Source organism: Solanum pennellii, chromosome 12 (genome assembly GCF_001406875.1).
Source record: "Solanum pennellii chromosome 12, SPENNV200".
In the NCBI taxonomy this organism is placed as follows: domain Eukaryota; kingdom Viridiplantae; phylum Streptophyta; class Magnoliopsida; order Solanales; family Solanaceae; genus Solanum; species Solanum pennellii.
This window is the reverse complement of record NC_028648.1, coordinates 1297690-1315299: the sequence shown is the minus strand read 5'-3', so window position 1 is coordinate 1315299 and position 17610 is coordinate 1297690. Positions and strand designations below refer to the sequence as shown.

The 17610-nt window shown below is 30.0% G+C and overlaps 1 protein-coding gene across 2 annotated transcripts in view; it reads left to right on the top strand.

The window, feature by feature from the left end:
- LOC107005329 (protein argonaute PNH1-like) overlaps positions 1-12841 on the top strand; it is a 14156-nt gene extending 1315 nt beyond the window's left edge. The window contains exons 2-24 of one of the 2 annotated variants that reach the window (XM_015203893.2): positions 475-544; positions 6657-7012; positions 7108-7316; positions 7534-7680; positions 7769-7902; positions 7996-8105; positions 8249-8355; positions 8444-8582; positions 8670-8786; positions 9099-9206; positions 9292-9363; positions 9443-9565; positions 9754-9913; positions 10247-10368; positions 10472-10609; positions 10796-10938; positions 11019-11081; positions 11205-11268; positions 11353-11488; positions 11786-11859; positions 11942-12036; positions 12122-12153; positions 12435-12841. In XM_015203893.2, coding sequence (XP_015059379.1) covers positions 6671-7012; positions 7108-7316; positions 7534-7680; positions 7769-7902; positions 7996-8105; positions 8249-8355; positions 8444-8582; positions 8670-8786; positions 9099-9206; positions 9292-9363; positions 9443-9565; positions 9754-9913; positions 10247-10368; positions 10472-10609; positions 10796-10938; positions 11019-11081; positions 11205-11268; positions 11353-11488; positions 11786-11859; positions 11942-12036; positions 12122-12153; positions 12435-12607 — 2808 coding nt within the window. In that variant the 5' untranslated portion in view covers positions 475-544; positions 6657-6670 and the 3' untranslated portion in view covers positions 12608-12841. The other variant, XM_027913882.1, reaches the window with a different exon arrangement.
- Positions 12842-17610: the final 4769 nt, after the last annotated feature.

Here is a 17610-nt window from a genome sequence, read left to right as displayed (position 1 = left end):
TATATATATAAATATATACGTTTGATTTTACTGCCCCAACTACTCTTTTTGCTTTAAAGTCAAAACCAAACTAATGTATATCACATCATTTTTTAATTTAAGTTATATGTATCGATATCGTAAAAGATTAAAATGTGATGTGATAGTAACTTGAAGTATTATTGTACAAGGTTATTGATTAATTTTCAATATAAATTTATTTGTAATTATCTTATAATTGATGTGATTATGTAAATTTACATCTTTTACCCCCTTTTTTTTTACTAATACATATTGATATATTATGATATGTTGTTAAATGTTATAACTTGGTTTATTTATTTTGATTTTTGATCTAATTTATGTAATTATGATTTGATCGTATAAATTATTTTGACACTTTCAAAACTACATTTAATATTTCTGTTTTTTTTTCAGTACTTTATACCTACTACAATAAAAAATAAAATAATGTTGGTCATTTTTTTTTTGCAGAAGCTTAAGAAGGAACACAACAAGTGAAGGACAAAAATTCAAAGAGTTGAAAAATTACGTAAATCACAAGGTTTTTTTTCTTTCTTTTTATTTTTCCCTTATATATACTTCCTCTCTTTCCGTTCCTAATTTATATGACACTTTTTTAAAATTTTAAAAAATTAAAAAATTTAAATTTATAAGTTTTGAACTTAAAAAGGACAATTTTATTAAGTTCTGAATAAATTATTTAGATATTAATTTAGTGAATAGCTAGGTATGGACCAATGTTATTAGGTTTGTGAAAATTCTAAGTCCGACCTTGATGACAACACATTTTTATATTAACTATTTTGTTTATAATAAAATAAATATTATAATCACACGTAAATATAATAATAATAATAATATATTTAACGTAATTTCACAAAAAAATTAGAGAAGATGAAATGTATGTTGCTCTTAATTCATGGCTGATTTAAATGAATATTAGTATGTTTTACTTTAAATTTAATTTCTTTTTATTAAACTATGACTTAAAATAAATAAAACATGCACTTACTTTATTGCATAATGCATATTAAAAGAAAATTCAGGATTTAAAAGCTTTGAGAACAATTTCATACGATCTCTGAGTTAAATTTAAAATAAAAATAATAAAATTTAGTATTTTAGTTTAGATTCAAACTCTAATCTCGTAGGTAATTTCTCTATCTTGTCTTAGCAATACAAGAATATACTTACGCTCCTTATCAGTGACAATATATTTTAATTTTTGTCAGTTTCAAAATATATATATATAATTTTTTTCAAAATTAACGGGTACATGCACATACACCTCCTCTAGCAAACATGAGTCCGTCTTTGAGTACGATAATCATAAATCAATGATAAAGTTATTTTCATATTACTTGTAACTTATAAGTGTATACTTTAGATCATAAGAATAATATTCATTAACTTGTATATCAGAGAGACGATCTATATCATATTCTTTAAAATAATATTTATTAATATGAAATACGAAATAATTTATGCATCGAATTAACTATTAAGGCAATAGGGGTTGAGGGGTCAGCTATATGCAGACTTTTATAAAAGGAGTAAATGAGAGTCTAAAATAGAGAGTCTCTCTGTACATTCTCATCATTGCCTTTTTTTATTTTATTTTTTAAAGTCTTTTTTTTGCCTTTAATTCTCAACCATATCTTCTTTAATATATCTTGGGAATGAACAGAACTAGAGAATTTACAGTATTTTCTTTATATATATTTTTTTCTAAATTTATAAATCGTATTAATTTTATTTTTTTAAAAAAATTTTTACTTCTCCTCAAAAGTTTATTCATTTTCAAAATTCAAGTTATATATCTCTATCTCAAATAGAATTATTCTATTGATTTTTATATTTTAATTTATTTGTTTTGCTTTTTTCTTTAGTCTATTTTAGAAAAACTAATTTTTTCATATTAATTTTTTTCAAAACATATTTTAGGTTATAAGATTAAAAAAAAAAATTGATCAAAGAGGGTATATTCTAGCCACAAAGGCTTATATAGATGGTGCAACAAAAATAAAGATAAAATAATTGAAATTTTCTTATATATAAAAGAAAAATACGTCAAATAATTTTAAAATAATAGAACACTATTTTCATCACACGTGATGAGTATTTTTATTTATTTAAAGAAAAGGTAATGAATGTGACCTTTGCGTATGAATCTTGATTTTATATGGTCCCTTTATAACGTAATTTTTTTTAATAGTCTTGATTTTATGGTCGTGACCAAATCTATTAAGCGTGCATTTTTGGGTTATATCAATATTCGAGTCAGAGTCGAATTTAAAATTTCTATAATAAAGGTAAGTTAATCGTGTTCGAACAATAAAGTTGTATTATGTAAAAATTAGTCATGTAATTTTTTTGAATAAATACGTTAACGTTGAACTAAGTACACCAATTAGCCTTGGTGTTACCAAATAATATTACAATAATTTAAAAAAATAATACATAAAATATTTAATTTTAAAGAACAATCACTAATGTGTGCTTCATATTTATCACATAAATTTGTCATTGCTTAGAGGAAGTAAGATTTTTTACAAGGATATAACATTTTTTGTTATATATATGTAAAAAATAAATTTATACTATATATTCGAAAATAAAAATGCTTGAATAACGTCTCACTTTCGAATAAGTTTAGGTTAGATTATATAAAAATGCATGCTTGCATTTTATATTATTAGAGAAGAAATTCTTTAGCTTTAAGAGTTATCTGTGGATTTGTTTTTCCATATTAATGTAAGACTGACTATAAGTAGGAAATTTAATTTACAATACACATTGATATAGATATTATTGTTGTGGTCTTAAGTACACAATATTTACGTTAAATTAATAAATATATATATATATATATATATATATATATATATGCTATATTTTAGCATATATATTATACCCTTTTTTTGATTCTGTTGTAAGAAGGATATCATACTTTCTTATTAGAAATAATTTAATTTAAAATTTTTTATTTAACATTTAATAAAATAATTTACCACCATATAATTTTTTTATGTATATATTTACTCCTTGAAATAGTTTAAATTTGAGATGAAATTTGACTTCAAACTCTTCTTTAGCTTGACCCTCCCTCACTAGGAAAAATACATCTAACAAAATGTGAAACTTATTATTATATTTATATATATAAGTATAAAATTATGTTACATTAATATTAAATCAATTTCCTAAATAATCATCAATTTTAAAAAATTATCATGAAATATCATGATATTTCAAGAAAATTCCTTAAATACAGCATGATTTAAATAATCTGTTTTTAGTGAATTTGGATAGTGGAATGGGGTTTGGTGGGAAGGATGTATCATGTCCTCCGTCTAATTTTACGTGATATTTTTTATATTCTAAAAAGTTGTATATTGAATTGTTAATTATTAAAATATAATTTTTAAATATATAAATATAATTTTTTTATATTTATAATTATCAAAATTTAATATTTAAAATTTAAAACTGTATCACGTAAATTGAAATAGACGATCCCGAAGATAGTAGTGATGTACAAGTATGCAAAAGGCATAAAGAATAAACTTTGGTTTTGCAGTGCATCGTCATTTTCAGAAAAAGAAAGTTCCCTTTATTGGTCAATGGGTATATTCATTGTTTCAAAGTGCTTCCCCACACTCTACAATACACTATTGTCCTCTCTTATGCAGACAATTTGGACTATTTGGTTGGAAGACTAAACCCTTTCTTTGATATGCGTTATCTGAATCGGAGATTATCTTTTTAATTTTTGTGAAATAGCGATATAATTTACGTACGCTCTATTCTATCTTCACCCTACTTTGTGACGTTTAGCTAACCATTACGCTAATCATTTGTAGAGACAAGACACTATGAGGTAGATAGTTTGTTAAAAACGAATCAATCTGATGAATTCTGTATTGAATGAAGGTTAACTGATCATTCGATTTATTAAAAAACATAAAAACTCTTTCACTCGATACCGAAAATGCTAATTTTTTTTTATATTTTTCGTTCGACTTGCATGTGTTGGTTGTTAGACTAAATCACCTCAAAGTCTTTTTTATTATTATTTCTTTGGATAAGGGGAAATCATGTTATTAGGGATAAAAATAATCATCAATCCCCAAGAAGGGAAATAAGTTGGAACAAAACTCTAAAAAAAAAAGCTACAATAAAGAAAATAAAAATAAGAATTAGGGTATGATTTTAATTTTTTGTATATGCCTTAGAGTAAAGGATATAGAAGTTAGCTGCTTTTTTATTGAAATATGTTTTAAATAGTATACAGATACTTTTTGTTATACATTTTCATACAGAAACCAGATATGTTATTTATACAATCACTTATCATGGTCCCTGGGCCAAACACTTGGACCATTAATGGTGAAACCATTCTGCTATTCATCTATTGATACATCTCTTTCTTCATTTGGATCCAAATTTTATACACTCGTGAGTAGAGATAAAATCTACGTATATTTTATTTTTTAGATGTTACTTATGACATTACACAAGATATATTATTGTTGTTAGTATACACTTATAGTGTTCTCATTTCTTGTTCAATTTAATTATGTACACAAAATTTCAATAAATATTATTGAGTTTATGTGAATTCATAAATTATATTGAAGATTCAGAATCCGTAAACTTTAAATCTTAGATTAGGTGATCTGTCTAGTGTAGTAGAGATATTTCTGTCAAATTGTTAAAATAATACTACCTGAAAACTCTTATCAGCTGCATAAATCATTAAATGTGATTCTTTTAATCAGCAAATATTTATCATTAAATGTTTTCTTGTACTATTATCTTAGCTTTAGCTTTTGGTTTGGGTTGCACCCTATATAAATTACTTACATTATAGACCAAAATTATGACATACTAGTAATATTACATACCTAAGAAAATAACTTACAACAATAGCAATAACATATTTTATGAAATGTTCGCTTTGGTCAGACCATGTTTGTTAGATCCTTGACTCAAGAAAAACGTTTTTTCAAAAATAATTTTGGATGAATTCATTAGCATTGTAATTGTCTAAATATTTGAAGGGGGTACAACAACATCTTATAGCTCTCATTATCCAAAGTAACCTTTTCAAAAAAAATAAAATAATCGAGAAATTCTCTAGGGTCACGCTTCAAAATTGAGTGGATAATGAGTTCATTCTTCTATTTTTCTCTACTTAAATATATCAGTCTTTCATCCTAGTATTACCATCAAGGCAAAGTCACCTTATGGCCGGTCAGGTATTCATCCGAACTCCCTACGAGGAAAAATGAATGCTATTTATATACGGTCAAAACAATTTTGTATGTATGTAGATATCGAGGTCCCCTAGGCTAGTTTTGTGTGTCTATTTCATTAAATTTTGAACCGAAAATTCTGATTCCACCACCGATTACCATATAAAATGGCTACATAAATAAGAATTTGGTAAATTTCATAACTAGCCACATTTTGTAGTCCATTCCTATAGATTTTGAAACTTCAAGATAATGACTATTTTTTAAATAATATGATCGAAAAGTGACTGGTAAACGTTATTTCGACTTTAAAAAAGTTGCTAAGAATTGGGTTTTTGGTAAGTTTTCAAATATTTTGTTTAATTGTTGCTACTTTTTGCAAAGATATCAGGCAGAAAATTGAAAGTGGAAAATCTAGCAGTCTTTAAAATATGGTCACGGACCTCAATGTATAGGGGACCCTATACATATATATGTATCCATTTTCTGTCACATTGATTATGACACTTCATTGAAGAAGTTTGTTAATATTAAGTTGACAGTCCATCAATTCTGTCTCTTTTAACAAAGAAATTCCAAATGTAACGTGACAGTGATGGAGTCAGAAATTTTAATTTAAAAAAAAAAATCGTTGATGAAAACAATCTCATATCGAATCATGTTGAAAAAGAAAGTATGTCACATAAATTGATACAAAGGGAGAGCTCTGGTAGCCTTCATCTATGTTATACTCAGACTCTTCAAAAATATTTACATGTTGAATCATTCGAAAGTAGTACGATATATATTTTTTTTTGAAGAATCTGAGATGAGTACGTCATCATATTTGAAAAGTCCGAGCAACGTAGGGCTTTATTTAGGTGTATTGTTTTGTTGTTGAGTGGCTATTTTAGTGGATTCTTTGTTTTTTACTTTGCCCATTGGTATCTGCATGGTTGCATGGTTCTCTGTTTTACTTTGGCTTTGTAAACTTTTTCAGCTAAAAAAAAACTTATGAGAAGACAAAATACTGTGAAGATTTGATTCTTTACTAATTCTACTACTATTCCTTTTGTATCTACACGTGAAAAATGTCATGCATCATATACTTTTTATTATCTATTCATTGTCTTATTATATAAATTTTGCATTCATACCTATCCTCATGAATTTCGATTCTTTTTAAGCGTTAACAGTCAAAAACACATCTGAACTATTGCTTGTTCACGAGTTTTCTTACCTGAACTATCACTAGGAGTAAAAACACATGTTGAATAGCTGAGGTGTGCTTTAATACGTAGACGGTGATAGTTGAGGTGTGTAACTCGTGAATGCATGTTGTTGTTGTTGTTGTTATTAATCGAAACACTTTATAAAACTAGCTGATGTTTTTTCATTGTATTTTGTGATGTGAAGGCTAGGCAACAAACATGCCTCAATGGCAAATGAAGTTAGAACTTGAGCAAAAGCATATGGTTTCAAGAACTCCTTTACAAGAGTCGTTGAATCAGAACGCGCAATGTCAAAGTAGTGGAGGAATGGAAGAGGTTAAGAGACATAATAATGCGGGGAAGAGAAGAGGTAGGAGGAAAGGGAAAGGGATATTAGTCGAAAAAATGCAGGATAACTCTGTTTGTTCTGCTTCATCATCATCCGAAAGGAGTCTTGTGTTCCCTCGTAGGCCGGGATATGGACAATTAGGTACCAAGTGTTTGGTTAAAGCTAACCATTTCATTGCTGAATTATCAGAAAGGAACTTAAGCCAGTATAGCGTAAGACGTTAACTTACTTCTTGATGGCTAAATTATATTACTATTTTTCGCGATGACTTGAAATTTTACCTTGTTTTAATGACTTTTGAATGCAGGTAAGAATTACTCCTGAAGTTAAGTGTACAAGATTGAACAAGGCTATAATGGCTGAGTTGGTTAAACTTCATAAAGACGCGGATTTGGGTAAAAGAATTCCGGTTTTTGATGGAAGAAGAACGCTTTACACAGCGGGGTTGCTCCCTTTTAACTCGAAAGAGTTCACTATAACTCTTGGTGATGATGATGAGTGGATAGGAATCACAAAGTACCTATTTTTGTTTTGTTTTTCCTTTATGTTTGATTAATATAGCATTAGCCTATGTTGCTCGGACTCTCTGATGCCTCCACATTCATGTCAGATCCTCTAAAAATGCACTACTTTTGAAGGACGTGAACGTGGAGGTGTTTTTAAAGAGTCTGAGCAACATAGTCAGTAGGACTAGTTGTTACTTAATTTTGACGTTCTTGATAATTGTTCTCAGGGAGCGTAAATTTGCTGTCACGATCAAGTTCATCTCACAAGCCAACATGCTTCAGTTACGCGAACTTCTTGCAGGGAAACAAGTTGACAATCCTCCACAAGCACTTAAAATCATTGATATTGTGCTAAGGGAACTTGCTTCTCAAAGGTGCATTTTATTTTTCGCTATCTCATTGCCATGGTATAGCATTGCAACTATATCCACCGTTTATTTAGTTGTTCTCGTGTTTGTTTAGGTACATATCCGTTGGGAGATTCTTCTATTCTCCGAATATTAAAAAGCCACAGACACTAGGTAATGGTTTACAGTCTTGGAGGGGGTTCTACCAGAGCATAAAACCAACTCAAATGGGATTGTCTCTCAATATTGGTAAGGCAATCGTAAACTCGTTGAATTTCTCCAACTTTATTTGATGGTGTGGATGTCTGATTACTATTTTAACATCTTGTATTTATCAAATAGATATGTCAACAACAGCATTCATCGAACCACTCCCGGTTGTTGAATTTGTTGCTCAAGTGTTAGGGAAAGATGTAAGTTCAAGGCCATTGTCCGATGCAGATCGAATAAAGGTACATATTATACTAATGAATCAAATGAATTGTTCCTTTTAACTTTCTTAGAAACATCATATGTTTAGAGTCTAAAAAAGACTTATTTGCTAAATTCTATTGCGTTAGAGTAAATGATGATCGATCGTTTGTGAGCTAATCAGGTTAAAAAAGCTCTTCGAGGTGTTAAAGTTGAAGTGACACATAGGGGAAATATTCGAAGGAAATACCGAATTTCTGGATTGACATCACAGCCAACAAGGGAGCTAATGTACTTGTAGTTTCACATAGCTTCAATTTTATCTTTATTTTTGCATTTCCGTGGTTTTTAATGCTTTACTTTCTTATGATCGTTACAGTTTTCCTGTCGATGAGGAGAAGAACATGAAATCAGTCATCGAGTATTTCCAGGAGGTGTATGGATACACCATTCAGTATCCTCATCTACCTTGTCTTCTCGTGGGAAGCCAAAAGAAAGTAAATTACTTACCGATGGAGGTAAATATTGCGTGAACTACTTCATCATTCAACTGATCACTTTTATCTCAAGTGAAAAGTTTTTCCGAATAATGATTGTTGTAATAGGCTTGTAAGATACTCGAGGGACAGAGATACACCAAAAGGTTGGATGAGAAGCAGATAACTTCACTGTTGAAATCGTCATGCCAAAGACCACGAGAACAAGAAATGGACATTTTACAGGTTTGTTGATCCATTAGTTATGAAAACATACTCCCTCCGTTTCAATTTATTTGTCTTACTCTCCTTTTTAGTCCATTCAAAAAAAGAGTCTCTTTCCTATGTTGTAATTCTAAGTTTCGACGTGGCATGTTTAAACTTTTCTACTTTCTTAAACTCCGTGTTAAGTCAAAACCAGATAAACAAATTGAAACGGAGGCAGTAATAAGCATATACACAAACATATTTAAGCTAATTTTTGGAATGCAATGGCTTTTTAGTAACAAAGACATTTAGAGATTTTATGGTAATGATCTAAATGGTGTCTATGTCCAGACCATTCGCCAAAACGGATACAAGCAAGATCCAATAGCAAAGGAGTTTGGGATCAATATTGACGATAAGCTTGCATCAGTGGAAGCTCGAGTCCTTCCAGCACCGTGGGTAATGATTGATATATCTTTACTCACACGACTCGTTTTCAAAACCCCTAACATAATTATTTGTATGTTTTTCTTGTCTTTGTTAGTTAAAGTACCATGATGCAGGGAAGGAAAAGGAATGTCATCCACAGCTAGGCCAGTGGAACATGTTAAATAAGGTACATATAAGATCTTTTGGTTTTATATTAGCATTCGTAGAATGATACTAATCGAACATTGCTTGCCTTCATCATACAGAAAGTAATCAATGGAAGTACTGTTAACCACTGGGCTTGCATCAACTTTTCGTGTAACGTCCAAGAAAATGCAGCCCGTGGCTTTTGTCATCAGCTTGCCCAAATGTGCCAAGTCTCCGGAATGGTAAGTGTCTCCCACATGTTGTTTCGTAAATACTTTTTGAAAAGTAGATCATTTTTGGATGATGTGACACAAGTGCGATATAGCCTTTTTGGAGAGTCTGAGCAACATAGCTTTTAGCGTCATTAGACTAATTGTCGCAGTCTATGCATACTGTCTAAATGGTTTTGATTATCGATACTTCATCTCAGGAATTTAATTGTGAGCCCGTGATACCGGTTTATTATGCAAGACCAGATCAGGCAAAGAAGGCATTGAACTATGTATACAATGCTGCTGCTAACAAACTTGGAGGAAAAGAATTGGAGTTACTAATTGCCATTCTACCTGACAACAATGGTTCTTTGTATGGTATGTGCTAACCTTTGTTGAAACTTGACGTTCGTGAACATAGTATTAGATCGTTGTGATTTTCTTTCTAAAGTCTATTAATCCCGAAAGGTATTACTCCTATAAATCCCTTATTGTACACCGTCATCAGGTCATCCAAATGATATCTATAGGTACGTCTCCTTGAATTATGGTATTTGAAATCTTGAAAATATGATATGTTATCTGCTACAACAGGTAAAGATGACCTGATGTAAACGACTGTTTACACTGACGTGTATATCAGGAATACGAGTTGTTTATATAGGAATGGATGTTGTTTGAGTAACACGTTGATCGTCAATCAATCTTTAGGTACTCTGAAGAAAATTTGTGAGACGGATTTGGGGATGATTTCTCAGTGTTGTCTTACAAAGCATGTGTTAAAAATCAGCAAGCAATATCTGTCAAATGTATCACTGAAAATAAATGTGAAGGTATGTACAAATTCGACGTGCTGAGATGATTATATAATCCAATTTAACGTCCATAGTATGTGTTATGCGGAACTTTTTCTTATGGTTAATCATTGTGTGATAGATGGGAGGAAGGAACACTGTACTTTTAGATGCTTTGAGATGGAAAATTCCTCTCGTTAGTGATATTCCAACGATTATATTTGGTGCTGATGTGACTCATCCGGAATCAGGAGAAGACTTTAGCCCATCGATTGCTGCTGTAAGCATAAAGAATTCGTTAGTTGATTTCTCAGATGATCACTCAAATAGTTATTATCTTAGAAAGTCACGTTCTTTATTGAAATGACGAAGAGTAGTAGACTTCCTGAGATAATAACAGTTAGTTGAGAATGTTTGAACCTTTCTCGAAATGTTTATATTGGATATACGATTTTTCTTGATTCAGGTTGTAGCATCACAAGATTGGCCAGAAGTTACTAAATACGCGGGTTTAGTATGTGCTCAACCTCATAGACAAGAACTCATTCAAGATCTTTACCGGACTTGGCAAGATCCTCAACGAGGAACAATGTCTGGAGGGATGATAAGGTGCATATATATATTTCGTCATTGTAACATTCATTTTACACAAAGATGTATTGACATGTTTGTTTTCCGCGCTTTTCCAGAGAACTTCTGTTGGCGTTCAAGAAAGCCACAGGACAGAAACCACTGAGAATAATATTCTACAGGTATTATATCATATGATCGGATAATGAGGCCTCTTATTAAAATATGGTTTTAGTACACCTGTAGTATTGAACCGCGTCTATGCTTGATTGTTGTACATTACGTTGTCTTTCAATTTTATGCAGGGATGGTGTTAGTGACGGGCAGTTTTATCAGGTTCTACTTTATGAACTCGATGCAATTCGTAAGGTATATATGCAGATATTGTCACTACTCATATACAATTTTCGAGTGTGTGCTTGTGTAAGTTCACTCATTCTTCCCGGTACACAGGCTTGTGCATCTCTTGAACCAGGTTACCAACCTCCGGTAACCTTCATAGTTGTCCAAAAACGTCACCACACACGTCTTTTGCCAAATAACCACAACGACAGAAATCACACTGACAGGAGTGGAAACATCCTACCTGGTAACACTTTTTGCTCTACTTACATTGAGTATTGTGCTTAAAGTCATCGAAAACATAAAGAAAGAGGATCGAGATACCTCATTTAATATGTTACTCCCTCCGTTTTATGTTATATGACGTTTGTTTGATTGGACACAGAGTTTAAAAAAACCAAAAAGGCTTCAAGAACTTGTAGCGTTAAACATGCCATGACACATTTAACAGGCTTAAAAGGAAAGTATGCCACATAAAATTGAACAGACGGAGTATAGCAATCCTTTTTCTCCCTTTTAACTTCATTTTTCGTGTTTTTTTCAGGTACTGTGGTGGATACAAAAATATGTCATCCAACTGAATTCGATTTTTATTTATGTAGTCATGCTGGAATTCAGGTGAAATGTCAATACAAGTTTTTAATTCGAAAAAAAAAAGAAGCTCCAACTAGAGTTAACTAACACAATGTTGGATGACCAGGGAACTAGTCGTCCTGCACATTATCACGTTCTCTGGGATGAAAATAATTTCTCCGCGGATGAAATGCAGTCTTTGACAAACAACCTTTGTTATACGTAAGCATTCAAAAATCTCAACTTGTTTCTATACTTGTTTTTCGTGGAAAACTCAATTCCTTAGTGATCTTTTGATTAATTGCAGATATGCTCGTTGCACTCGTTCTGTTTCAGTAGGTACATTTCTCATATACAACCTTATGTTTCATGTTAAGCTTATGTTCGTTCTGTTTGCATCAATGTTGATCATTTTATAAGGTTCATTCGCGATATAAATCCCCTGTATCTACTCTGCTTTATTTAGATCACTATAGTATTCAAACGTTTCATCGTAAATGTATACATCATGAGCTCATTTGGCTTAGCTGCTAAGCGTTTTAAGTTAGAGTAGTCACGTATTTGGATACAAGTGTTAGCTGAACTTGGCAATAACCATATCATTCTCATAACTTTTGCAGTTCCTCCTGCATATTATGCTCACTTGGCGGCCTATAGAGCGCGTTTCTATGTAGAACCTGACTCACGTGACAACGGTTCTATACGTGGCACACGTGCAACGAATGGTTCTGTCAACGTCCGGCCACTACCAGCATTGAAAGAGAAGGTGAAGAATGTGATGTTCTATTGCTAGAGGGTGAATGTTGAGTTTATGTTATATAGTAGTAGTGAGTAGATAAATGTATGAAAATTAGGATATGAAATGTTATGTTTATAGAGTTGTAGGGAACAAATTGAAATAAGAAATTTTGTAAGGTGAACTACATGTCTATGCTTTAGTATTATAGTACGTGTACAATGTGGTAGTTAGGTTGTTTTACCTTTTTATATACAGCACTTCGAAATTGTTACATGCGTATTATCAGAAGGATCCTTGCAAATTTTAAGTGTCTGACTAATTTAAGAGTATCGGACCGGTACTATATATATATATATGAGTGTTAAAGCTTATTCTCCATTCTAGTGGTGGAGATAGAATATATCTACTCTCTTTCTAACTTTATGGGTGGGACATAATATGGTTTGAAAATAAAATAGGTATTTTACACTTCTTCGTTCTGTGTAGCCTCCTCTCTGCTGTTTTCAAGACGATTCTGCGCTGTTTTTAAGACGATTCGCCGCTTTTTTATTGTGTTTTTGAGACGATTCGCCGCGTTTAAAGCCGATTCGATAAAGAATCTTTTATAATATCAGATTAATTAAGAGTACTAAATATCTTAAAACTAAGAGCTATAACAAATAAACATATAAAACATAAATTGTCACGTAAGATGTCACATAAGATATACAAGTAAATTTTTTTAATTTATATAAGTTTATGTGTGTACTTGCACACCTTTAAAGTCGAAGGACGTAAATATCAGTTAATTAAATCAAATTAAAAAGTATGTTTACGTGTTACGCCAAAAGCCATTATAGGCTTTACTTTCACAACATTGTCTCTTTGCCACATGCAATGGAATGTATTGAAAGGAATGTTATTATAAGGGGCTATTTAATTTGCGAATAAATTTATTCCATTTTTTAGGTGAAATAAATAAAATCAAATTTGAGGTATAAATTTATTCTGATATTAATTAAATACCAAGCATTTATAAAGTCAGTTCCACACATAATTTTAAAACATTTTTCATTTTATTCAAATATAATATTGAAATATATGATATTGTCGAACGTGCTAAAAGATTTTAATTACATGAACCAAATAAAATCTGTTAGGCCACGTGGAATCGTTAGCATGACACGTGGAAGTGTGTACTGTCTACGTGGATGCTGAGTTGGCATGCCACCTTGACAAATATATTCCATGTCCTTTCACTAGAGATATTGTAAAAAATGTTGACATTTATTCCTTTTTGTGCATAATATATAATTGAAAAATATGATTCACTTAATATATGGCCAAGTTTGACTATAATTAAATAAATTATAAGAAAAAAAATATAGTAAGATTTGGATGGATTGAACTATAATGCACTGCTTAGTTCGTTTCAATCCAAATTAAGATAATCTTTGGGTATATTAATGATTAATTTGTTTATTAATTAAATTGATTTCGATCAATTTAAATTCAATCCAAACAATTTATTTGACACACTTAATCATTATTTCTTATACTATACTTTGGTTTATATATGCCATCAAAGTTATAAAAGTTGCTTAAATTTGTCTTTCTTCATTAACCCTCATATTTTAGCCAAAAAGAACATGCTAACTCATCTTTACTTTAAATTCATAAAAATTAAAAGTACTTTTTTATTTTCTTAATTGAACTAGTATCAATTCAAAGTAAAACACTTTAATTTAATTATAAACAATACATCTAATAAGTTAATGATCTTGATTAGAGACCTCAACTAAGTATTATTAATCCTACACATTTCCTCTTCTTCTTTTTTTTTTTTTTAAAAAAGGACTACTATTATTAAAACAAAGGTTCTTCTTAATTCCTTGTTACTATCTAAAACTTACATTTGAATTAGATAACAATAAGCTAGTTTGACCAAAAATGTTGTGTCTATACTAAACTTATCTCTATCAAGAACCCTTAAAATGAAATTATTTCATGCAGCCGGAGCATAATCATAATCTCCATCGTCATCTCCTTCTAGTGATGCTGCAGGAACATAGTTATAACCTCGATCGTCGTCATCTCCTTCCAAGGATGCTGCAGGAGCATAGTCATAATCTCCATCATCATCGCCATCTCTCTCTAAACATGCTGCTGGAGCAAAATCATAATCACCATCATCATCTCCATCCAAACACGACCTTCTGATCTTCTCGAACCCAATAATCTTGAAAATTCCAGACATATTTCTATAATTACTTAGAGAAATCTTGAAATAAGAGCTAGATGTATATTAGATGTATACTTGTACCTCTTTTGATAAGAAGTGAAGATTAATGTTATGATAGGTAAGGTAACAAAATGCTTATATATAGGAAAGAGCCAAATGTGTGCACTCATTTAGGCACGTTAGGAAGTGTGGCTTTGACATGAAAAATGTGCAAAGCCATATGCTTGGCTCCAAAATTAACTTTACATGTCATAGTATTTAATTTGTATACATATTAATGAGGGTTAAAAGGTTACATATTCTCCATATATTTTGGTGGGAATAAAATCTTCATTATCTTGAATGAGCCAAAAACAAATTTAATGTGTGCAAGACACGTGGAAGTGTGTTTAATCTACGTGGACGCTTAGTTGGCATGCCACATAGACAAGTTTTTGACATAAAAAGCATGCAAAGATGTCGATTTTTTGTTCATGATTATATTTATGTCTTTACATTTGTTTGGAATATGATCCAAAAATCAGGATATTCATAAGGTTTATTCTTAGCTTTTAGGAAAAAAAAAATACTCCACAACTATTTATTCATAAGTCATCTTATGAAATTAATTTCATAAATACTCATTCAACTATATATTAAAAATAAATTAGTACAAAATTATTTGTTTATATGAGAAAAATCAGTAATTTTTTTAATATTTCAATCAAAGATCTTCAATCAATTAATTATCAATATGCACAGTAACAAAAGTTATTTTAAACAAATATGTGTGTATATAAATATATATATATATATATATAATAAAATGATATTGTATAAACGATGTATATTAATGTATTTATATACATCTAACTATATTTTTTAAATAATAAAGTATACAATTGCATAAATATATATTGACATTAATAACGAGTGTTAAAGTCTTTATCGACATTAGTTAAGTGTCATTAGAATCAATGTCGCTAAAAGTTTCAGGGACATATAAAAAGAGTGTCAATTGCCGCGGTTAAAAATATATATTTAGCGGCTATTAAGAATCATTTGCGGCTAATAATCATTTTTACTGTAATGATAGTCTCTAAGCAGTCTAAAAATTTAGATATGAACTCCTCTTTAAGTCTTTTGATAATTAAATTAGTCACTCGAAACTTTTACATTTTCCAATTCCAAGTTTCCAACCAATTCAATCTCCTCTATATAGTCCCAAAATTTTAGATGTGAGTTCCTTTCGATGTTTCGAGTTTTTTCATATATTATTCACTAGATTCACGTTTGCGGCAAATTAAATTTTAAATTTTCACAAAAAACTAAAATATTTTTTATGTTCTTTATTAAACTTATTTCCATTGAAAGTACAACAGTATAAGTAAAAACAAAGAGAACATAATCTTATAATTAAGACAGACAATATTTGACTACAATATAAATTGATACAAAGATATTGTATAAACAATATATTTAATAAGCTAATGATATTGATCAGGGTCCCTAACAACACCAGAGATCTCATCAACGAAGTATTATAATCATACATTAATTTTTCTCTTTTTTTTTTAAAGGACTAGTATTATTAAAACCAAGGTTCTTACTTCTTAATTCCTAGTTAAGATCTAAAACTTCCTTATATTTGTATTAGACAACAATAAGCTAGTTTGACCAAAAATGTTGTGTCTATACTAAACTTGTCTCTAACAAAACCCTTAAAATGAATGTATTTCATGCAGCCGGAGCATAATCATAATCTCCATCGTCATCTCCTTCTAATAATGCTGCAGGAACATAGTCATAATCTCGATCATCGTCATCTCCTTCCAATGACATTTTTTTCATGCATGATTATATTTATGTCTTTACATTTTTTTGGAATATGATGCAAAATTGAAAGCAGGATATTCATAAGGTTTATTCTTAGCTTTTGTGGGAAAAAGAAATACTCCACAAAATATTTATTCATAAGTCATCTTATGAAGTTGATTCATAAATACTCATTCAACTATATATTAAAAATAAATAAGTACAAAAGTTATTTGTTTATATCAGAAAAATCACTCATTATTTAATATTTAAATCAGTGATCTTCAATCGATTAATTATCAATATGCACACAGTACCAAAAGTTGTCTTAAACAAATGTATATATGTAATGTGTGTGTATATAATAAAATTGATATATATGATGTATATTAGTGTATTAGAGATTTATATACATCTAATTATATTGTTTAAATAATAAAGTATACAACATAAATATATATAGACATTAATAAAGAGTGTTAAAATCTTTATCGGCATTAGTTAAGTGTCATTAGAATCAATGTCGCTAAAAGTTTTAGGGACATAAAAAGAGTGTCAATTGACGCTAAAAATACATATTTAGCGGCTATTAAGAATTAATTGCCGCTAATAATCATTTTTGTTGTAGTGATAGTATCTAAACAGTCCAAAAATTTAGATATGAACTCCTCTTAAGTCTTTTGATAATTAAATTAGTCACTCGAAACAATTTACATTTTTCAATTTCAAGTTTCCAACCAACTCTAATCTCCTCTAAATAGTCCCAAAATTTTAGATGTGAGTTCCTCTCGATATTTTGAGTCTTTTGATATATTACTCACTTAATTCATATTTGCGGCAAATTAAATTTTAAAATTTGAACTTCGAAGCTCTTCATTGATTAATTTCAATACTTTACTCAAAGAAGTAAATGATCGAGCCAAAAAGTGAAATTTTAAAATTAAATAAAATTCAAATTCAAAGTAAAATACTTAAATTAAAACGGGGAGAGTATAATCTTTTATCATCAAGTGAGACTGCCTATATTTGACTATAATCCATG